Genomic DNA, 24,972 nt, shown 5'->3' on the forward strand with positions numbered 1-24,972 from the left:
GAATCATCTACACAAAGATGCTAAATGAACCCATGAAATTCATGAAATCACCAAGTGAGATAGTGTGGAGGAAAAAGAGAATAGGATCTCAAGAGAGAATCATGGTTAGTGGGCATGACATAGATGAAGAATTAGCAAAAAGAAGATTGAGAAGGAAGGAGCAGACTAGTAGCAGGAGATGTAGGAGAGACAAGAGTCAGAAAAACCTAGAGAAGAGTGAGTATGCAGAAAATTATCAACAGTTTTAAATGCTACAAAGAAGTCAAGAAGAAGGAAGATTGAGATAAGACTATTTAGCCTGCAAATTAAGAAATCTTTAGTGACAAAAGATGGGAATAGAAGTCAATGTTGGAGGAGGTGTGAAAAGATGGGATACATACATTGTTGGTAGACCTCTGAATTAATAAAACATTTTGGAAAGCAATTTGGAATTATTCAGATGAATTAGCTAAAATGTCTCTATCCTTTGACCCAGAGATTCCACAACTAGGTGTATATCTTTTAACAAAAAGAAAGGCTCCCAAAATATTTATCACTTTTTGTGGATGCAAAGAACTAGAAGTAAAAAAGATTCCCATCAAATGGAAAATATTTTAAGTGAATGTATAGAACATTACTAAGAAACATAAATTCAGGGAAACATGAAAAGACTTATATGAAATATTGCAGAGTAAAGTACATGAAGCTGGAAAGGGGTGTGTGTGTGTGTGTGTGTGTGTGTGTGTGTGTGTGTGTGTGTGTGTGTGTGTGTGTGTGTGTGTAAAATATTGCACATCAGATATATTAAATGTTTGTCCGTTCTGACAAATTTTTTTGTCTACTTACTTTTCTTTTAAAAAAAATTGTCTTTGTCTTAGAGCTACAACCTCCTAGAAGGTGGATACCTGGACAGCCTTGAGGCCACATATGGCCCTCTAGGTCCTCAAGTGAGGTCCTTTGACAGAGTCCAAGTTTTACAGAACAAATCCTTTTATTAAGGAGATTTATTCTGTGAGTTTGGATTCAGTCAAAGGGCCACACTTGAAGACCTAGAGGGTCACATGTGGTCTCAAGGCCACAAGTTCCCCATTCCTAGATAAGTAACACAAGGGAAATCTGTTTAAAAAAAATACTCAATAAAAAAAATCTATTTTTAAAAAAGAGATCATTTGTAACTTTGAATGAGAACAGAAGCCAGATTGAAGAGGGTTTAGAAGAGTATGAAAGGAGAAGAAATGAAGGCAACTGGTGTAGATGATTTTCATAGCGTTTAACTGAAAAGGAGCGGAGAGATATAAGATAAGGAGATGGCAGGAGCAAGTAAGGGATTTTTAAGGATGGGAGAGTCATGCTATATTTACAGGCAATATAAAAGAAGGCAGCAGATAGGAATATGGATAGTGATGGTTTTGATGGTGATAGTGATGGTGACCTGGCCATTATACAAAACAATTTCTTTCACCACCACCCCCAAGCACTCTCATCCCTTGGCAATTATATCCTCACTTCCAATCAGAGTCTCTCTATCACATGATGAAAGATAGAAAAAAAAAAAACTAGAGAAGATACTGTTCCCTGTACAGTACAATCAGTTCAATGTTTTTGGCCCTGTGTCCAAATGACATGACCAAAGGTATCCTCTTTATTTGTTCTAAAAAAAGTCTTCTTACATCCTATCAGAACATTAAAAAAATGTCCAAGTGAAGATAAAGTAGATGGTTCTGAGACAAATAGGAGATAACAGGTTGGACTTGTTTTTATCTATGACTGACCAGATAAAAAGAGATTTCACTTTTTAATCTGTGCTGAGTACCCAGAAACTACTAGATAATATCCAAAACATGCCCATAATAAGGTTCCAGCCTTTGGACACCTGGCAAAGACTTTTTCATTACTTTGTGCCCTAGCCCAACCAAGTTACTAATTTCTTGACCCTGTACTGCACATACCTCCTCCCACACCCTTGCTTACACATTCCTTATAGACTCTCCCAATAGACTACAATTTCCTTGAGGGTAGGCATATGCCTTATTCATCTTTGTAAAAAGGGGTCTAACAAAGTATATCACACAGCAGGTACTCAATAAATGTTGAATGAATGAAGAAATTTTAAAAAATTAAGAGACTGGAAATCTCATTAACCTTTATAAAGTCTTTCTCAATCAAACCCAGTGAAAACTCCTTCATTTCCCTTGAAACTACTGTAGAAAAACCATGGGAAATAACACTAAGATTTTCTGAAAGGCATAAAGGTAAAGATTATCTATATATTTGAAAACTCAGGCAAATTTAGGGCGGAGTTTGGGTGAATGGTACACAAAAACACTAGGATGAAGATGGTATAGCTTGTTGATACATCAAAGTCCATAATACACGGATTATGAACAAATGAAGGGAAATTCAATCAAAGATGGAATTGCATGTGGCATTCCTTTACTTCACCATCCTATGGGGAAGCATGTAGGATCATGGTCTAGATAAGCATTGGAATATGTCCTTTGGTTAAAGGCAGAAAGTCCACAGAATTTTCAGAAAAGGGGCCTGCCATGGCAGCTGTCACATCCCCATTGGGGTGATAAGATCAGAGAACATGGACCAGTAGCAAAAGGTGAAACTCTAAAGACTAACTCAGGAGGGCCTACTCAGGGTGAAAAAGATAGAATGATAACTGTGCCATATCAGCAAGCTTACTGGAAAGTTATAGCAGTTGGTTCTACCTTGAACTGGGTGTGGTCAAACCTTCAGTATACCAGAGAACTGGTACAGTTAAACCTTGAGTATATCAGGAGGCAGGCCTGGGAGAGTGGGGCCATAGACTCTTGGCTATTCAGGAACTTAAAGAATTTCCCCTAAAGGCCTATTGTACCAGATGGTGAACCTCCTCCAATGGAATCAGTAACAAAAGTCACCTGACTGTAAGTCTATTCACAAGAGATGTAAAGCAAAATGGAGTTTCCAAAATGTTTTCCTGTTCAATTAACCAAATATTTTTAATAGTATTTTTATTTTTCCCAATTACATGTAAAGACAATTTTTAAAATTCATTCTTAAAAAATTTTGAGTTCCAAATTTTCTCCCTCTCTCCCATACTTCTCTATTTCCTAAGATGATAAGCAATTTAATATAGGTTTTATACATACATATATATACATACACAATCAGGTAAAACATATTTCCATATTAGTCATGCTATAAAAGAAAAACAGAAGAAAAAAACATTAAAAAAAAGTGAAAAATAGTATATTTTGTTCTGCATTCAGACTCCATCAGTTATTTCTCTAGATATGGATAGTACTTTTCATCATGAGTCCTTTGAATTTGTCTTGGATTGCTGTATTGCTGAGTACAGCCAAGTCATTCACGGTTGGTATACAATATTTTTGTTACTGTGCACATGTTCTCCTGGTTCTGCTAACTTCACTTTGTATCAGTTTGTGTAAGTCTTTCCATAACCAAATATTTTTTAGGAAGCTTCTGTGTACAAGGCACTGGCAATACAAAGATTACACGAAGAGACGAGGGAAAAAAGGAAACTGTGAAGAGAATATTCATGATTCTGAAATGTAAGTCATATAGAAGTTGTTAGCAACAAACATGGGATATAATGCTGAAACTGTGCACCAGAGAGAAGCATTATGGATTCCACTTGGACCTGGTAGGTAATGTAGACCACTTTGCACAGAATTTAGTTCTGGTGTACCCATAACAGATTGGTCCAAAACCTTGCACAAGTCATAGTGAGGTATGTGGGAAAAAAGAGTACTTGATGACAGATAAGTTACCCCAAACTAGATGGCTCCCACCATCCATCTCCTTTACTCCTATGCATGTGTTGCTGAACAGAGTAGGAGAAAATCAGATAACTGTACTGGTTGAGTCCACTACAAACTTATGTTATATAATCTCAACCAGGGCCTTCATTACAATGAGGCAATCCTTTTATATCTCCTTAGCTGATTCCCTATCCCACTTATACAGCAGATATTTCAAACCATTTTATCCCTCCTCAGGACTTCTATTGAACGTTCTCTTTCCTTTTCAGGTGAAGACCTGGTCTCATACTTCACACAAAAAATCCAAGCTATTTGCTAAGAGGTCCCCTTCTCCCTTCATCCTCATCATCTATCACTCAGACATCTTTCCCCCACGGTCTCCACTGAAGAGGTGGCATATCTCCTTGCCAAAGCCTCCTCCCATCCCTAACTACAGCATCATCTTAGAAAACCAAGGACTCCACATCATGGAATATGAGGTCAGTCTGACCTAAACTCCTCCATCCCTGCAACTCTAACTCCTAAACAACATAATCTCACATCATATCCTACCATTTTCTTGGAAGGCATTAGTTCTCTAGGCTTATGGACTAAAACATTTTTAGAGTCCTACAACACAGACACACAATATGCAAGGTTTAAAATGAAAGAGAGGCATCTTCAAGTATTTGGGCATCATGATAGATAGTTTAAATGTGTCATACTTGCCCCAGAGGGCAGAATCAGGAGCAAAAAGTGGGAGTAACAGAGGCAAACAGGCTTGCCATCAAGAAAAACTTCCCAACAATTAGAGTGTTCTCAAAATGGAACGGACTGAATGTGAAGGAAGTGGGTTGCCTTTCACTGGATGTTTTCAAGCAAAGAGTTTTCCTATTATAAGGTATAATAGGAGTTTGAGAGCTGACTGGCATCTTGGTATTTGTAGTTCATAGGGATAAGAGGATTCCCCCTCTTAGCCCCAGGAAGCAATTTGGAAAGAGGGAGATCTCTGGTAGAAATGAGTCAGGAGCCAGAGTTCTTAAAAGAGGCACACACAGGCTGAAGGGACAGGGACAATAGCTGAGTAGCAAGCAATGGAATTAGCCTTCCCCAGGTGCACCCAGAATTTAATGAGTTAAGCTGGAAAGAAGCAGAGCAAGGAGAGATTGAGAATGGCACCTGCCCTCCAGGCGTCTCAGGGCAAAATCCACCAGCTTCACCTAGTTCTTAAGGAAAATGAGGGAAGAAAGGTCTGGCATCCTTTCCCCAACTTCCCTTGCCAGTATCTGTCCATTAACAGACACTGTTGTATATACTCCACTTGCTTCATTACGCAAATGTTTCCATTAACCTAAATTTTGCCTCAGCCACAAAGAGGCCAGGGGATAACCTAGAAATGAACAAATTTAAGTAAAGGAAGAAAGCCAAACCTCTGTCTAAATGTAAGGAATTTCCTAACTGAGATCTCAGGAATTAAGACTATACTCCTAACTTTTCATTTAATACCAATTCCTTAAGCAGCAAAGGAGGGAACCACTTGGACATGAGGGGTCCCTTGGTTTTAAGAAAAAACAAAAACACCTCTCAGTTGTGTAATAGAGCATAACTGATTAAATAGCCAGAGAACAAGAAGTAGAAAGATAGGGAGGAAAAAGTGAACAGTGAAAAGGTCACTCTGGTCACCAACTAAATCCTTCCTCATCCACTGGGGTTACAGTATATTAAAGTCAGGATTCCTTTTTGTTATAGGTTGAATGAAACAGTCGCTGAAATCGTTTCTACTGAAAAATAAATTCTGTGATGCTGTGAAAGCTGGGAGGGACCTTGGAGATCACTTAATTCAACTCTCACATTTTACAGAAGAATAAATTAGGTTCCTTTTAACTTTCCCAAAGTCACAAAGGTTTTAGGTAACTGAGCCCAGATTTGAAACCAGGTCCTTTCACTCTAAATCTGATCCTCTTCCCATTACTGAAAATTAGAAGAATGAAGTGCAGAGAGTATGTGAGAAGGGCCCAGCACCTCTCTTCCCAGGAGTGCTATTAACTCACATCACATAATCCTGTTAAATATTAATCCTTATTTAGCTAGAAGGCAAGGCAGTCCTTGTGATAAAGCCCCTGAGAAGTAATAAAAGGCAACAGTGATTGATAAAGTAGAGAGTCATGCTAATAAAATCCTGCTGTACTGAAGGTCAGGTCAGGCCCCAGCAATCAAGTAATAGTAGCCATCCCAGGCAGATCACTGCAGTAATGGCCTGCTGGACTCATAGGCCTTGGGGGGTGGAGGAGGGAGGTAGTGGAGAGGGTAATGTCACTGAATCTAATGATATTGAACTGAGAAGTTGGAAGGTGGTGGCACAAGCCCCAACCTGCCCTCCCCCAGAATCTTCCTGAGCAAGTTAGTTCTTTCTGACTCTCCCCCTGAGATCAATCAATCTACAAGCATTTATTAAACTGCTATTATGTACCATATATTGTATGAGGCAGCTGGGACTGCAAATACAAAAGGGCAATAATCCCTGCCCTCAAGGATCTTACCCTCTGAGGGTAATTCACATTGTATAGTTCACCTTCAAAAGGATTTGGGGAAGAGCCAGGAGAAGACCAAACAGCCTGCTTACCTGCCACTTTATACTATTTGCCTTGGAATCTTATCTGTTTGTCATTCACTTGTTTTCAATTTGTTAAACAAAATATTGCTGTTCCTTTTTTTTCGTGGGGGAGGAGTGTGAGAGGAAGAGATGACGGAATGATAGAACACTGTGGTAGGACCAGGGGAAGGGAGGGGCACAGGTTACCTAATAAGGGGAAGAGAAGTTTAAAGTAGGATTAGGCCCATGTCCAACATGAGCAAGGTGGGAAGATAAAGTCAGGAAGGGAGGAAGGAAGGAAGGGAGGGAGGAAGGAAGGAAGGGAGGGAGGAAGGAAGGAAGGAAGGAAGGAAGGAAGGAAGGAAGGAAGGAAGGAAGGAAGGAAGGAAGGAAGGAAGGAAGGAAGGGAGGGAGGGAGGGAGGGAGGGAGGGAGGGAGGGAGGGAGGAAGGAAGGAAGGAAGGAAGGAAGGAAGGAAGGAAGGAAGGAAGGAAAGAAGGAAGGAAGGAAGGAAGGAAAGAAGGGAGGGAGGGAGGAAGGAAGGAGCAGGGTCAGAACTGATAGCTTGGGGACAAACCCCTTTTTCCAGAGTTCACAAAGCTCCCAGGGATTTCAGATCTTACATGAGGGCAAATTCCCAGAGTGCCTTTTTCTTTTTTAACCCTGACATTGAAGGGACAAGAAAAAGTCAAGCAAATGAGAGACACAAAAAAGCATAAGTGACTATGACCTACCAGACAGGTTGAGAAAAGTGGAGGCTAGAGCCAGTGGTATAAAAAAATCACAAAGGACATCTGAATTTGTGCCAGTTCTGCTCACTTGAATGTTATCAGTGAGATGGACAACTGAGGAAAGAGAACAAAGCCCCAGGGAGGAAGATCTAAAGTCATGGGGTTTATTCTTATACACCCTTGCCTACTAAGGAGATGTGTTTCCATATAGAGGTGAGACGGGCCACATCTACCCAAACTAAATGCTTGTTGAATATCCTTTCTATACTAGGGCCTTAGCCAGACCACCCATTATAGCCAGTGAGTGCTTGAGGCATAATTGATGCCCAGGTCTTTCCTTATTCAAAGGGCAGTAATTTTTTTTTTATTACATAGGATGTGATGATTGGTTGGGATGGTGGCTTTAAAGAGTATCTCTTAAAGAAATATGCTAGATCTTTGTGGAAATTTTCCTCTAAAGATATTCCCCGATAAGATAGGTAGGTATGGCCCTAGGACTTTGCTCTTCTGCTCAGACTGATCATATCTCTGTGGCACAAGTTTCCCTTCCCATTTCAACATGGGGTGTCATGGAGCTCTCCTGTCTTCTGTGGCTCTGCTCACCTTCTTCCTTCTGGTGGCTGGAGTTCCTTTACCTAACCAGCTCTATCACAAGAAGTTGCTTCTGGTTTCTTTTGATGGTTTCCGCTGGAACTATGACCAGGATGTAGACACTCCCAATTTGGATTCCATGGCTCAAGATGGTGTGAAAGCTCATTACATGACTCCGGCCTTTGTCACCATGACTAGCCCCTGCCACTTCACGCTGGTCACCGGTGAGTACCTTGCTCAGATTTGGGGACAGAGAGACAGGGACAAGAGAACCCCCAGAGAAACAGTTCAGTCAGGCAGCAGTGCTGAGTGAGTAACCAAGATAGGTAGAATCTATGTAAGATGTTATGGGGTGGGCAGTGGAAGACAGAAGTTAGATACACTGTTCCTAATCTCACACTATTTATAAATACTGAAAAGATGAAATAAACACCCAAGGAAACAACTTCAGAATACTTACTAGGCAGCATGCAAATAACAAATAATAAATAGGTGACATTGATACAATGCTTTCAAATTTTCTATTTTGAGCCTCTGAACAATCCTATAAGGTAAGTACTATGGTGGAACTGAGGTTTATAGAAGAGAAATTACTTGTCCAAGGTCACAGAGTATTGAGATTTAGCTGCCTAAGTCTAACATTCTACCAACCACACAATAGTCCCTTCTTTCTGCTAAAACATGCCTCCTTGATTTCATGACCTTTTCAATCAAATGTTTAGAATTAAATTTTCAGATATTAGAGGGCAATAGAGTATAATGAGCAAAGACTCTTCCTCCTCTTCTTTCTCCTCATCTACCTTTCTTCCTCTTCACTTTCTACTCCTCTCCTGTTCTTCTTCTTCTCTTTGTCTTCCTCTTCTTTCTTTTCATCACAATAACAGCTGACATTTATTTAATGGTTTAAGATTTACAAAATACTTTTCAAAGATCATCACACTTTATCCTTACAACACTGAGAGGAAGATGTTATTTTTATCCACATTTTACAGATGAATAAAGTTAAACAGAAGTTAAATGACTTACCTAGATAAAATCCCATACAGAAAAATTATATTATCTTCTTAAGGACATGATTATAATATTTAGACAAAGCAGATACACTTCTCAACTATCCAACATCCATTTTCCCAATCTCTGAGCAAAGCACATAGAGTACAAATCAAATAGAATCATAAACCCATAGACTCAGAAGAGACCATAAAGATTACCTGTGCAAATACCGAATCAACATGGAATACTGGACTTCTGAGGTTCACTCAGGAAGGCTTCCTTGAGGAGCTAAACTTTTTTTAACATGCATTTATTAAGTGTCAGGTACTGTGCTAAGTACTTTACAAATACTTTCTCATTTGAGCCTAACAATCATCCTGGGAGGTAAATACTATTACTATTCCTATGAAATTGAGGCATACATAGTGACTTGCCCAGAGTCACTATATATAGCTAGTAAATGTCAGAGGTCTGATTTGAATTTAGGTCTTTTTGACTCCAAGTCCAAGAAGAACTTAGGAAGGTAAGAGGATCATGGTTGGATTTTTCTGTTTTTGTTCCTCCCTACTCCCTGCCTATTCAAGATATGTACATGTACATTCTCTTCCTCACTTCAGCCTCTTTACTGTGGTCTCTTGTTGTAGGGTTAATGGAATATAAGTTCTTCCCTGTCCATTAATGGACCTGTATGACCACATGTCCCCTTTTCCCTTGGAACAAGAGCCATGTTCCCAGGTCTACCAATCATGGATGTCTTGTTGCTTTGACTCACACATCCTGAGTCACACAGAGCCCATCAGGGGATTTAGGGAGATTTATGTTGTCTTGGAGGAGGAATTTGCCTAAGAGGAAGTTTGCTTATGGGGAGGCTTGCTTACAAGAAGGCTTTCACACCTTTTGTCACTGAGCCAATTAGGCACTGAGTCACATAGGTTGTGATGCCTTCTGGCTCTGAGCCTATTAGTTGAAAACTATATATACTGGGAGGTTGGTATTTTATTTTGGAACTTATGGGAAGAAAGTTTCTCTGTGATTTAGGTAGACTCTGGGTAGCCATTGTGAAATGCCCCTCACTTGTCAACCTACATGTTGGTACTCCCTGGTCTGGTGATTATGTACTTTGTTTAGACAGTTAGAGCCCTGTCTATTGGATTCTTTCTTGGATACTCATCTCTACTTATATATCTTTCTCATTGTTTACTTAAAGTAAGATTACTGGGAGCAGAGCCAAAATTGTGGAAGAAGAAGTAGAAGCAGGGATCTGCTATAGCTCTCCCCCTAAATCCCTCAAAAAACCTGTAAAAAATGACTCTAAAGAAATTCTAGAGCAGAAGAAGTCACAAAATGATAGACTGAAGAAAATTTGCAGCCCAAAATAATCTGGAAGGTCAACAGGAAGGGTCTATCACGTCAGACTGGGAGCAGAGGGCAGTTAGATGTGGGCCACATTGGCACAGAGAGAGTGGGAGCAGGTCTTAGGGTACTGAATCGCTGGGAGCTGCTGTGGATCCCTGACTTCTCAACCCACAAATGCTAAAGATAGCTTCAAAGGTCAGTGGGAAGGGTCTCTCACCTGGCTGCAAGGGAAGAATGGTCCAGCCCCAGCCCTGGCCCAACCCCAGCCCCAATGCTGAAGCAGAGGCTACTTTTGGAGCGCTCCACTTAACAAAGCTCAAAAGTCAAGTATCTGCTTGGGAAAATGAGCAAACGGGGGAAGAGAAAAAGATTACAGATTCCTACTTTCTCAGTGAAGAGGTATTTTCTTACATCATTGGTGATGAGGAAGATCAAAACATACAGCCAAAAGACAACAACAAAGCCAAAGCTCCTGCATCCAAAGCCTCCAAGAAAAAATATAAATTGGTCTCAGGCCACAGAAGAGCTCAAAAAGGTTGAAAATCAAGTAAGAGAAGTAGAGCAAAAATTGGGAAGAGAAATGAGAGTGATGCAAGAAAAATATGAAAAAAGAGTCAATAGCTTGCTAAAGGAAACCCAAAAAAATGCTGAAGAAAATAACACCTTTAAAATTAGACTAACCCAAATGACAAAAGAGGTTGAAAAAGCCAATGAGGAGAAGAATGTCTTACAAAGCAGAATGGGCCAAATGGAGAAAGAGGTTCAAAAGCTCACCAAAGAAAATAGTTCTTTAAAACTATTGGAAGCTAATGACTTCATGAGAAATCAAGAAATTATAAAACAAAACCAAAAGAATGAAAAAATAAAAGACAATTTGAAATATATCACTGGAAAAACAACTGACCTAGGAAATAGACCCAGGAGAGATAATTTAAAAAATTATTGGTCCTAGAAATATTGTAGCCAAATTTCAGAATTTCCAGGTCAAGGAGAAAATATCACAAGCAACCAAAAAGAAATAATTCAAGTATTGTGGAAACACAATCAGGACAACATAGGACTTACCAGCTTCTACACCAAGAGACTGGAGGACTTGGAATATGATATTCTAGAGGTCAAAGAAGGTAGAATTAAAACCAAGAATCACCTACCCAGCAAAACTGAGTATAATACTTCAGGGGTAAAAAAGGAACTTCAATGAAACAGAGGACTTCCAAGCATTCTTGTTGAAAAGACCAGAGCTGAATAGACATTTGACTTTCAAATACAAGAATCAAGAGAAATACAAAAAGGTAAACAGGAAAGAGAAATCATAAGAGACTTTTAAAATTTGAACTATTTACATTCTTACATGGAAAGATGATATTTGTAACTCATGGGACCTTTCTCAGTATTAGAATAGTTGGAGGGAATATATGTCTGTGGGTGTGTGTGTGTGTGTGTGTGTGTGTGTGTGTGTATGTATAAAGAGAGAGAGAGATGGCACAGGGTGAGCTGAACATGAAGGGATGATATCAAAAAAAGAAAATTAAGGATTGAAAGGAAAATACTAGGAGAAAGAAAAGGAGAAGTAGAATGTAGTAAATCATCTCACATAAAAGAAGTAAGAGAAAGCTTCTACAATAGAAAGGAAGAAGGGGAAGATGAGAGGGAATAAGTGAGTCTTTCTTTCATTGGATTTGGCTTCAGGAGGGAATAACATGAACACTCAATTGGGTATGGAAGTTTATGTTATCCTACAGGAAAGTAGGAAGGAAAAGGATAAGAGAAGAAGGATAATAAAAGGGACTGCAGATTGGGGGAAGGGATAATCAGAAGCAAACACTTTGAGAGAGGGACAGGTCAGAGGAAAGAACTGAATAAACGGAGGGCAGGACAAGATGGAGGGAAATATAGTTAGTCTCTCACAACACAACTGTTATGGAAATGTTTTGCATGACCATACATGTATAACCTTTATTGAACTGCTTGCCTTCTCAATGAGGATGGGTGGGGAGGGAGGAAGAGAGATAATGTGGAACTCAAACCTTTAAAAATGAATGTTAGAGATTGTTTTTACATGCAACTAGGAAATAAGATATATAGGCAATGGAGTATAGAAATCTATCTTATCCTACAGGAAAACAGAAGGAAAGAGGATGAGCGATAGTGGTGATAGAAGGGAGGGCAGATTGGAGGTAAGGGCAATCAGAATGCATGCTGTTCTGGGGTGGGGGGGAGATCGGGAGAAAATATGAAATTCAAAATTTTGTGGAAGTGAATGTTGGAAACCTAAAATAAAAAAATTTATATGGGAAAAAAAAGATTACTAACCCCTTTAAAGCTGTCTTTCTTTTAGAAAAGCAGATCAAGAACCTGTGTCAGCAGCCCTTCTGTGTGCTAGTGTTACTGGTCTTACATTCCCACATGCTGGTAGCATTCCCACTACACTTGTCTCCTACTTTCACTGGTTTCATCATTCCCTGGGTAACTTTTTGAAGCTTTTCTGATCCCACTCAGAGTTCTTATGACTCATGTTGTACTAATTCCCATAACTATACCACTACTATCTGTTATTCCTGCAGGAAAATATATTGAGAACCATGGCGTTGTCCACAACATGTACTATAATACCACCACCAAAGTGAAACTACCCTTCCATGCCACACTGGGAATTGAAAGATGGTGGGACAATGGTAGCCTGCCCATTTGGATCACTGCCCAGAGACAGGTAACATGTCCTTACCTACTAGGGGAACATGGACAGAGCTATAACTGGGAATGTTAGCACCCAGGGCAACTACCACAAATCAGGCCAGGAACATGTGGCACAAAACATGTCCTCAGTTGTCAGTGGAGGGTGGTAAAATAATAACTTATTGTAGAGGGGTGGGGTAGGTTCTGGGGAGGCCATTGCTAGAGAAACCACAAAGGCAAGGGGAAAGAAGCTCACCTAGTACAAAAAAGGGTATGGCAGGAGTTCCTTCCAGCATTATTAGATTCCTATTGGTCTTGCTAATTAAGTGTTATGTTCTTGTGTTTCTTTGCTTTTACACTATTAGAGCACTGAAAGTGCTGATGTCCCCTAAATTTGGCACCCTTGAGCAAAAAACCCAGAAAACCTGCCATAGTTAGAACACTGAAAAATGGGAGAAAACCAAGGGTGTGCAGAAAGTGTGGTCCATGTAGACTTCACCATAGGCTAGATATCTAGAGCGAATTTCTGTGCTATTAAGTGGGCTAAAGTCTTGCCACAGGCTCATAAATACTTTGGCACAACTCTATTCAAACCAAACAACTTTGAGATTCATATTTACAACTACAGACAAACAAGAGTTATTCAGTTCTAAGCACTGTATTAGTATTAGCTATGTCCTGGTCCTGTGTTTCTATGGGGTGAGAAATGACAAGCAGAGAAATCTTCCAAGGTCCTTTGTTTGGGCTATGTATCAAAGTAGAAAGAGGACTGAGCTCAAATCCCTGATGTGGTACTTATTATCTGACTGACCTTATGCATGCCACATTATTTCCCTCAGCCTGTTTTCCTATAGGAGGATAAGGACTAAACCTGTGACTTTATTGGTATAAGTGAGGAAGTGAGGAAACTCCCTTTTCCAACATAAATTGGCACCTTCTCTATAACTTAAGTCTTAGAAATTAGTCTTGATTAGAATTATCACTCACACACGCACATATGGCAGGAACACAGGCACATGAGATCCACAACATTCTGTGAGTACCAGCTGAACCAGATTAAAATATAATTGGGAAATATTTAACAAAATAAAAATATAGTAAAACATAGATACTACATTTTAAAACTGTCAATGTGTGCCCTGGAGGGATCCTTATGTATGGTCTAGTGGCCCTCATTTCTACTTGAATGAGATCATTGGCCTAGAGCACTGAGAGTCAGAGAACTTTTCATGGGTCACACAGTCAACGTGTTAGAATCAGGGCTTGAATTCAGGTCTTCTTAGTGTTTAAGCCAGCACTCCTTCCACTATGCTGAGCTAACTTCCTATCTTTAAAATAAAAGGAGTTGGATTTAGGTAAGCTCTAGGATACTTTCTCCTTCTACAAACAGTTGATGCCTAAAGGGTAATACTGAGGATTCGACCAGAGTGTGCATAGATGGCCTTAGGAGATAATGTGCATTTTTTCAAATTCTTCCCATTCTAAATTCAAGGCTGAATACTACAGTGTAGCTTAGAAGAATGAATACTGGATTTTAGGGTTAGAGGACCCGAGTATTCAAATGCTTCCTTTGCTACTTAATAAGTGTGGGATTTTGGAAAATTACATCTCTCTGGGCATCAGTTTCCTCAGCAGTAGAGTGGGGGTTGCAGGGGTTAGTTAGAACAGATGATTTCTTAGGGTTCCCCCACCAATTCTACATACACAAATATCTCCCTCCAGTATAGAAGAAACCAAGGATTTTATGGATAGGTCTCAGTATGGTAGGTCCTCATTATCCAAGTAGTCATCATGAAAGCACTTGCAGTAACTAAGTTGTATTGTGTTTTGGTTTAGACGTGTGATTTCAGTGGCAGAGGAAATGTCCTATGAAGAAACTCTACCTACCAATACAGATCAGTAACCCTTTTTTTATGGACAACTAGGTGGCACAGTAGATGAAGTGCTGGGCCTAAAGTCAGGAAGACTCATCTTCCCAAGTTCAAATCTAGTATTAGACACTTACTAGCTGTGTGACCCTGAGCAAGTCACTTAACCTTGTTTGCCTCAGTTTCCTCACTAAACGAGCTAGAGAAAGAAATGGTAAAACATTCTAGTATCCTTGCAAAAAAAAAATAAAAACTCAAATGGGGTCACAGAGTCAGACACTACAACAACCCTTTTTTGTAGTTTATAGAACACTGAGACATTACTTCATTTACCCATGGTCACACAGTATGTATCAGAGAGAGCACTTGAACTGAGGTATTCCTGAGGTCAGTTTTCTATTCACTACTCCATATTACCTCTCTATGAAGTTGTATGAGGGAGGAAACAAGTTACCATGACATGAAAACATTCACTAATAAATTTATGAAATTATTAAAAACTCATAGGAAATAAATTTATAAAATTGATCCTGATTGAAACAACCTTCCCCACTTAAAACTTGTATCTATCCTGCATGTCTCCTTCTATCAGCAGCAAGTCACTCACTGATTGTCCTTAGGCACTTCAAAAAAGAATGATTCAAAATATCAAAGGATTAAGAAACTCAGGAAAATTGATAAAATAAATTGATATTTTTTGCAACAATGACCCTCCTTATGGTCATGCTACAAAAGTCAGATGTGAAATAAAGGATTCTGTATCATACTACGCCCCCTGCCGAAAAATACCATTTGATTCATTCATTTTCCTTCTAAGAATAAGCACATAACTAAAATTATATCTGCATCCAGAGAAAGAACTGATAAAAGAAGTATGTGGAGTATGACTTTACATATAAATGTATATATATATATCTTTTCATATAGATATATATTGTATGTATAAATATATCTATATATTTACATTTTTGTGTCTATTGGTAGCCATCCCTAGGGTGGGGAGGAAGAAAAAAGGAAAAAAAGACACTTACAAGATAAGTATTATATATTTCAAAGGAACAGCAGATTGTACATGATAGATTTACAATTTCATTTGCAATCATCTTGTTTATTATACTATGTTATGGAAATGCTTTTTATTCCATAAATTTAAAATAAGATAAAGAATTTTAAATTGTAACATAAAGCAAGACTATTTTTATAATTTGTAGGTTTTTCAAAAATTAAGTCCTAATCAAAGCTTTTTTCACTATTTACTATGAAATCTTGTTCCCTATTTTAAGTGAATTCAGCTTTTTCTAGTACCAATTATCCTCAAATAATGAAGACCTCCTGTATTCCAGTCCTGCTGTGATAATAATTGTCACAAAGCACTTTCACATCCATTATCTCATTTGAGTCTCAAAACATAAGACAGGTATTCTTGTCCCCATTTATAGAAAAGGAAATAGACTCAGAGAAATGGAATTACTCTCCACAGCTAAAGAGTAACAAAGATGAGGCTTGAACTCAGATCTCCTGATTTCAGATCACACTTTGCTGCCTAAAGGAATCCAGGGTCAAAGACCAAAGACTGCTCTCACAGTCAAGAACAAATGGAAATTTGAAAATAAGACTAGCACAAGCCTAAGAGCCTGCTCCCACATAATAATGAGGGTAAACACAAATTTGAGTCTCCCTTATAGTACATGTGAAAATTGACCTGGCCCGATTCCATTGGGCTGTGCTGGTAGAAAGAAAAGGCTAATTACTTGATGCCTGACAGCATCTACTACTGTGTGAGTGAACAGTCTTTGTGGAATGACAGCTAGATCAAAGGGAGATGGTGTGGAAGATAGTGTGTAGAGGAAAAAAAAAAGGAGGAGATGGGTGGCTACCTAGATATACAGAATGGATAAACAGATAATCTCAATGATGTGAATAATCCCTTCAGATTACCATTCACTACAGATCAAAATCCCTCCCTATCCTTTCACATTCTTCTCATATCTATGGGAATCATCCTTAGAAGATCACCCCAACATACTAAATGTAATGCTATGGTTCTTTTAATATTTTAAGCATACTAGCGCAGTGGCAGGGAACTGAGTAGAGAGAGGCAAGATAGCAGATAAAGAGCTAGTCTCAGTGACAAGAAGACCTGGGCTCAAATCCTGCCTCTCACACCCATTACTGTGTGACTATGGGCAAGTCACTTAACCTCTCAATGTCCCTGAGCAACTTTATATAAATTGCCACCATTGAGGCCACTACTGTAGTTGATCATCACTGGCAGAGGGATTTTCCTCACACCCTACATCAATGAAATTACAGGTTCCAACCAAAAAAAAAAATGCCAACAAGGCGACCCTTGTGCTATCCATCCATTATCCCTCAACTCAGTCTGTGTAATTCTCCCACCTTCTTTTTTTTCCAATAATACATGTCTTTGTTTATCTCCTTTTTACGCCAATTAAAAGTTATAATTATTCTCATTTGCATAGCACATTAGGTTTGCAAAATGCTGGGAGAGCATTAGAGAGGTAAAGATGAGGAAGCTGAGGCTCAAATGAGTTGACTTTCTTGGGCTCATAGAACAAGCAGGGGTAAGAGCTAAAATCTGAACTAAGGTCTCTCTTGACTATAGCGCCAGCCCTCTTTCCATAGGCCGTGATGCCTATTCACACAAGTTTTTGGCAGAAAACGAACGAACCAAGGAAGCATGACACCAATGAAAAGAATTTAGGGTCTTTGCTAAGCCTCAGTCAAGGGATGTGATTTCTAGTCCCAGGTCTGAATCTAATTAAGGTTGTTACTTTAAGCCATAGTAGTAACTATAACACTACCTAATATAGCACTCTTCGGTTTCCAAAAACATTAACATTTTACATTGCAGCTGAGTAACTTTGGTGGTATAGTCCCAAAATTGCAATCCAGAGTGGTAGAACCAATTCATAGCTCCACCAACGGTGCATCAGTGAGCTTTTTTCTCACAGCTCCTCCAACATTTGTCATTTTCCATTTCTGTCAACTTCTCCAGTTTTATTGGTGTGAGGTAGATCTTCAGATTTGCTTTAATTTGCATTTCCCTATTATGGATTTAGAGCATTTTTAGATAGATTTTAGATACCCTTTGACCCCAAAATACTACTACTTGACCTATACCTCAAAGACATTAAAGAAGGATCTATATGAACAAAAATATTTATAGCAATTCTTTTAATGTTAGCAAAGAACAAGAAATTGAGGGGGTTCAATTGTGAAATGTTTGAATAAATTATATCTACTGATCATTAACCTGAGATATAGCTTCCTCCCATATAAAATGAGGATAACAATTTCTACTCTACTTTTGTCATAAAAATATTTTGAAAATAACAGAAGATCAGAGATATGAATGTTCTTCATTGAAAATTAATTTAATATTTTATTTTCCCCCCAATACATGTAAAAATAATTTTAACATCCTTTTTTTCAAATTTTGAATTCCAAATTCTCTACCTCCCACCCCTCTCTGCCTGCCCCACATTAAGAAGGCAAACAATTTGACATAGGTTTGTATATGTGCAATCATGCAAAACATATTTCCATATAAGTCATGCTGTTAAAGAAAATATAGACAAAAACCCAAGAAAAATAAAGTAAGGAAAAATATGCTTTAATCTGCATTCAGACTCCATCAGTTCTTTCTCTGTAGATAGATAGCATTTGTCATCACAAGTCCTTCAGAACTGTCTTGGATCATTGTATTGCTGAGAATAACTAAGTTATTCATCATAAATCATCATACAATATTACTGTTACTGTATAAAATGTTCCCCTGGTTCTACTCATTTCACTTTGCATTGGTTCATGTAAGTCTTTCCAGGTTTTTCTGAAAGCTTCCTGTTCATTATTGGTATGAATGCTCTTTGAAAAACTAAAGATCCTATAGTAACACAGAATCATGGATGGATAGATGAGCAAATAGGTAGTGTGGGGGTATCAAGAAATAAACCAGAATAGACAGAAAAAAATACTAGTGTAATGCAAGCATCCTTTGATCCATCTGTTAAATTTCCTTGACAGGGCTTAAAAACTGGGTCATTCTTTTACCCAGGAGGTAACGTCAGCTACCAAGGTGAGTTTGTTAATGTGAGCAGAAAGGAAAGTGTATGGCATAAGTACAATGATGAGATAGAATGGAGGCAGAACATCGACACAGTGATGACGTGGTTCACGGAAGACGACCTGGATCTGGTCACTCTCTACTTTGGGGAGCCAGACTCCACAGGCCACAGGTATGGCCCCGAGTCCCAAGAGAGAAAGGACATGGTATCACAGGTGGACCGAACTGTGGGTTACCTCCGAGAAAATATTGAGAAGAATAACCTCACAGATTACCTCAACTTGATAATTACATCTGATCATGGCATGACCACTGTTCTAAAGAATGCCAGTGATTTGGTTGAATTTCACAAGTTCCCCAACTTTACCTTCAAGGATATTGAATTTGAACTCCTAGACTATGGACCTAATGGAATGCTACTCCCCAAAGAAGGGAAGCTGGAGACGGTGTATGAGGTCCTTAAGAATGCACATCCCAAACTCCATGTCTACAAGAAGGAGTCTTTCCCTGCAAACTTTCACTATGCCAATAATGACAGAATTGTTCCACTGCTCATGTATAGTGACCCAGGCTATGTCATTCATGGGGTAAGGTACCTGATGAAAGAAGTGGGAGAGGGGGAATTGGAAAGAAATAAGCATTTATTTAGCACCTAGAATGTGCCAGGCAGAATGCCTATTATCTCATTTGAGAGAAGTATTCACTAAGTGCTCATTTATCTATACAGTTAGTGTTTAGGAGTGTCCCAAATTAATTTGGCTGTGGAATAGTTCTGGAAATGAAAGATATTGACAGCACCCAAAAACCATAATTTGGGAAGACGTGGGCTAAATGCAATAAAGAGGGTGTCAGGAAACTTTGGAATAAAATAGAGACATAAAAGACACAGAAAGTGGGATTTACGGTGTCATACATGATGCAGGAAGAAGATAGCAATATTGCAGAAGAGATACAGGATAAGGGAAGTCCACGATGCATGTGGATCAGACCCAAAAGGCTATATGGAAGAGCAGACACAAAATAAGAGGAATGATGATGAAGGGCATGTGTCACACAGAGGAAGGGTCTGTGGGAAGCTGTTACATATAACTCAGTCAGAGATATTCAGAAAGCATGGAGAGGAACCATGGAAAAGAAAGATGGTCAGACAGAGAATGAAAGTTGACGATAGAAGGCACAGGTCTGCCATGGTGTAGGAAAGACTTGAGGGGTGAAGAGAGTGTAAAACTTAACAGCATTGGAGGAGTAATGGGAAAGGATAAAGGGCACAGAGATAGTAATGTGTGAGTGTGAGTTTGTGTATTGTGTGATACAATGGCAATAGGTGACCCATGTAAACATAGTGGGACAGAAGGATCATAGATTGGGAGCTGGAAGGGACCAGCCATTTGGTCCAGCCCCATTCACTTTACAGATGAGGAAATTAAGACCCAGATAAGTTTGGTCACTTGCCCAAGGTCACATAGCAGAATTCAAACCCAGAAAGAATATCCCTCTTGATCCCAGCTCTTCAGGTGGAGTCCCCTTTTCCTACTTCTTCCATTCAGAAACTGGATTTCCATGATTCAGGGAGTTCCAGGTAAAGCACTTCCTCTTTGCATGTAATCTAGAGTAAAAATTGCCTAGAACACTGAGAAGTTAAGCAACTTGCCCAGAGTCATATAGCCAGTATACACTGGAGTCAGGGATATGTATAAATTAAAGTTTTAAATTACTCCTCTCCTGGCTTTTTTCACTTTGCAACTTTTCCTAACATCCACATTTTCTCACAGAACACACCTTCACAGCCAATGGAAGACTAAGGTTCTGGATCCCAAATTTTGGGAAATCTTGCCACTCAATAGGTGATCTATTTCAATTCTCCAGTATCACCATGGACTTTTCACCACTCTTATCCAATACACTGTTGGCGTGAAATATCAGTCACTATCTCAGGACTCTGTGTGTGTCTGTGTGTGCATGTATATATGTTTTTGAGTATGGAACATCGGTCACTATATCAGGAGTGTGTGTCTGTGTGTGTGTGTGTGTGTGTTGTGTGTTTTGATCGTGGAACATGATTAATGACAAAAGAATTATGGCTAGCTGAGAGAAGACAGAATACTAGGTGAGCCAGAAGCAACAGCATAGCAGAGGAAGTGACTCAGACAAGAAAGGGAGCATTAGGGAACTGGACAGGCTGGGATGTTTAATGGAAAAAGCATAGGATTTGGAATAGAAGGACATGGGTTCAAATCCAGTTCTACTATTTGCTACCTATGTAAGCAAGTCGCTTTCCTAGCTGGGGACTCTGTACTCTCTATAAAATGAAGGGATTAAAGTAAATTACCTCTAAAGTCCCTTCCAGCTCAAGATCTTACTTAAAAATGCCATTTCTGGATGGGTAGCTCTCCTCACTTATTTATATTTATTTAGACTTATAAGTCATGATGATGAATATTCATTGAGCTTCTGTCTCCAGGACCAGGAATTACAAAAAAAAAAAATCTGAGTCTTAGAATCCTCTTGCTCTCTCCCATTTCTGCGCACTTGACTACAACAGAGAAGGGCTAAATGAGAAATCTGCAGGCAAGAGGCTGGAGGGAGATACTGGAGGAAGAGGTAGTCCCCCCCTAGCAATGCTAGCAATGACTGCTATTCTCCTTCCTCACAGAGAATTAATGTCCAATTTAACAACGGGGAGCATGGTTTTGACAATGCAGACATGGACATGAAGACCATCTTCCGAGCTGTGGGTCCTGACTTCAAGAGAGGCCTGGAAGTTGAACCCTTTGAGAGTGTCCACGTGTATGAGCTTCTTTGTAAGCTGCTGGACATCATACCAGAAGCCAACGACGGGAACTTAGATGTTACCCTGCCCATGCTACGTTCAGGTGTCTGAGGAGATTCAGACTTGCATTGTTCTTTGTCCCTGTCCCTGTCTAGCTTGTTTCTTCCTTCCTTTTTTCTCTGTCACTCTCATTTCAAGTAGATTTGTGTATGGGTATATGGTCTTACACTCAGTGGGAAGGATCACATCACATCACACGCACACACACACACACACACACACACACACACACACACACACACACACACACACACTACCCCTCTAAGGAGCATAGGTGGTGACTAAAGATGTGTTGGGAGTCCTAGGAGGGTGAGGTAAATTCCTGTTGAAACAGTGACATCTAGTGGAGTCCATAGACATCATAGTTTACCCAGAAGGCAAAAGACTTCCCATTCCCATTTCTCCTTTCACTTTGCAAAGAACACTACAAAATCCTGGAATATATGGGCCACCCATTCCACAACCCAAATCACCATATGCAAAAAAGTATTATCTATAACCAGTCTCTCACCTACTCTCCTCTCCCTCATATCTGAGGTAATTCTATAGCACTGAAAGCTTGCAAAGCACTTTACAAAATATTATTTTATCCTTCCAACAACCCTGGTAAGCAGGTGCTATCATTACCCCCACTTTATAGATGAGAAAAGTGAGGCAAATAGAAGTTAAATTACTTGTCCAGAGTCACAAGCTAGTAAGTACCTGAGGCTGGATTTAAACTCAGGTCCTAGGGGCAGCTAAGTGGTGTAGTGGATAGAATATTGGGCTGTGAATCAAGAAGATCGATCTTCACAATTTCAAATCCAACTTCAAACACTTACTAGATGTGTGAACCTGGGCAAGTCACTTCATCTTGTTTATCTCAGTTCCTCATCTGCAAAATTAGCTGAACAAGGAAATGGCAAAAACAGTCCAGTATCTCTGCCAAGAAAACCCCAAAGAGGGTCATGAAGAGTCGGACACAACCAAGACAACTCAACAACTTCCTGATTTCAGCTCCAGCACTCTATTTCCTAGCTGCCAAACAATAACAAAATAACAATTATAATAACAACTTACACTTAGAATCATCAGATAAGTTCTACATTTCCAAGTTATTAAGGTTAAGTAGATTGTCTAAGTCCACAGTGCGAACTGATGTCTTATTTTCCCTTTGGATAACCTAGAAAAAACTTCTGTCATTCAATTCTAGGGTCAAACTCCTCCAAAGAGCATTTTATGACCTGCCTAATTTTTTCACCCTAAAAAGGGTAAGAAAAAAAACCCAGGAGTTCCCTGGTCATATCCAGAAGTCCTGCCTAAAATCACCAAGAATAGCCTGGTTTATGGAAACTCCCAAAATACTTTTAAGAATTATAGTCAAAGTGAACATCTTCCATAAAAAATCTCAAATGCCAATAATTCCAGGCTAAAACACAGTTTCCAAAGGCAGATTCTCCCCTACTCAGAAAAAAGTCAAAGATACAGATCCCTCTATCTGCACCCCGAATTAGTTCCATCTTCATCTCAGGGGAAGATGCTTCTAGTTCACTAGACACCTTTTTTTTTTTTTTTTTTACTTTTCTTAGGTTCTTCCCACCTGTCATATGGAAAGCTGTCTTTGGGACTCATGATGGCCATGACCTCACTGAGGAGAATCTTCTAACACCTACCACCATTTAAGGTGAGTATTCAGTGGAAATGGAATAAAGGGGCAGGGATTATCATCCTTGCTCCCCTGGCTCTCTCTCCTTCCTGAATTCAGGGGAGGTCAAACTCAGATTAAGAAGAGAGACTGCTTCCAGTCTTTCCCCCTCTCCAATCCATCCTTCACATAGCTGCTAAATCAATCTTCCTAAGGCACAGCTCGGACACCACCAGTCCCTTATGTGAAAACCTTCAGTAATTTCCCATTGATTCTAGGGTCAAACTCAAAACTCTTCAGCCTAAAATATCAAGCCCCTCACAATCTGGCCCCAGCCTTCCTGCAATCTCAGACTGATTTCATATCATTTTCCTTTGTGTACTCTCTAGCTATTCTTCTAACTTAACATGTCATCTATCTCACTCCAGGACTGTGTTTAGGATGGACTCCTCACCACCATTTCTTGGAATGCCTATGTTTCTTCAAGGACCACCTCCTACAAGGCACTCTTCCTGATCACCTCCATTATTAGTACTCTCTCCCTCCTGAAATTACTTCGTATTTATTTATCTGCATGTAGGTGGCAAGCTACTTGAGGGCAGGGAATGTTTTCTTTTTCTTTGCATCTTGAGTGTCTTTCATATAGCAGTTGCTTAACAGATATTTGTTGAATTGAACTGAATTAAATAAAACAAATGGCAATGATCCAACTGAAAAGGATTTCTTCCTATAGGGAGAACCCTGGAAACCAGAGAAAGGCTCTCTGGCAGCTCATTGAGCCAACCTCCCTGCTCTGAGCTCCTCCAAAGCTCCAAAACCCATATGGTCAGTTGATTGCCTCTTCATTCCAGGATTATTTATTGCCCAAGTTAGAACTGTCTCAGCTGATGTGAGATTGTGGTTCATTCATTCATTCATTCAGCACCTGCTTTATACAAAGTCTTTGCCCTCAAGAAGCTTATGTTCTTCAAGTTTGTTTTTCCTTTGGTAAGAATTTCATTTCTGTACTGGGGAAGGGCATAAGAGAGGGAAGGATGATAGAATAGAGGGCAAAAGGGAGGAGGGGGTGAACAGAAGCAAACACTTTTGAAGAGGGACAGGGTCAAAGGAGAGAATAGAATGGGGGTGGGCTAGGATAGAGGGAAATACAGTTAGTCTTTCACAACATGACTGTTATGGAAGTTTTTTGTATAACTACACATGCATAACCTATATCAAACTGCTTGCCTTCTCAGTGGGGGGGGGGGGGGGTGGGGAGGGAAGGAGAGAATGTAGAACTCAAAGTTTTAAAAACCAATGTTAAAAATTGTTTTTACATGCAACTGTGAAATAAGATATACAGGCAAAGGGGCACAGAAATCTACCTTGCCCTATAGGAAAATAGAAGGGAAGGAGATAAGAAAATGGGGGTGGTGTGATGGAAGGGAGTGCAGATCAAGGGAAGGGGTAATCAGAATGCATACTATCTTAGGGTAGGGGAGGGGGGAGAAGAGAAAACTTGGAACTCAAAATCTTGTGGAAGTGAATGTTGAAAACTAAAAATAAATTAATAGAAAAAAGAATTTTATTTCTAAAAAGTGTGGGGGGAATTAGATAATTAAAGTATTCCTTTTGTTATTTCTTGGGGAAGAGAGAAAAGAGAACAAGAGGACTGATAAAACAATATAAAGCTCTCAAACACAGTTAGTACAAGTATTTTCCCCCACCTTCTGTGAGGAAACCCACTCCTAAAATAGGATCAATTATGATTTAACAAAATAAGTCACCTATAATGTGGAATGCTCTCTATCGAAGGAATACATGAAAAAAAAAGCATAATACAACATAAAGGGAGTAATAGAGATAAAGAAGAAATCAGACAAAGAATTTCAAGAAAATAGAGAGGAAAAGATC

General features: G+C 39.4%; 1 protein-coding gene across 1 annotated transcript; it reads left to right on the forward strand.

Moving 5' to 3' along the window:
* Positions 1–7,394: 7,394 nt before the first annotated feature.
* Positions 7,395–23,100, forward strand: ENPP7 (ectonucleotide pyrophosphatase/phosphodiesterase 7). Its single transcript, XM_072645203.1, has 5 exons — positions 7,395–7,869; positions 12,559–12,704; positions 18,586–19,212; positions 21,279–21,498; positions 23,024–23,100. The coding sequence occupies exons 1-5, from the start codon at positions 7,614–7,616 to the stop codon at positions 23,098–23,100; spliced, it is 1,326 nt and encodes a 441-aa protein (XP_072501304.1). The 5' UTR covers positions 7,395–7,613.
* The last annotated feature ends 1,872 nt before the right edge of the window (positions 23,101–24,972 follow it).

The sequence above is a fragment of the Notamacropus eugenii genome, chromosome 2 (assembly GCF_028372415.1).
Source record: "Notamacropus eugenii isolate mMacEug1 chromosome 2, mMacEug1.pri_v2, whole genome shotgun sequence".
NCBI classification, from domain to species: Eukaryota; Metazoa; Chordata; class Mammalia; order Diprotodontia; family Macropodidae; genus Notamacropus; species Notamacropus eugenii.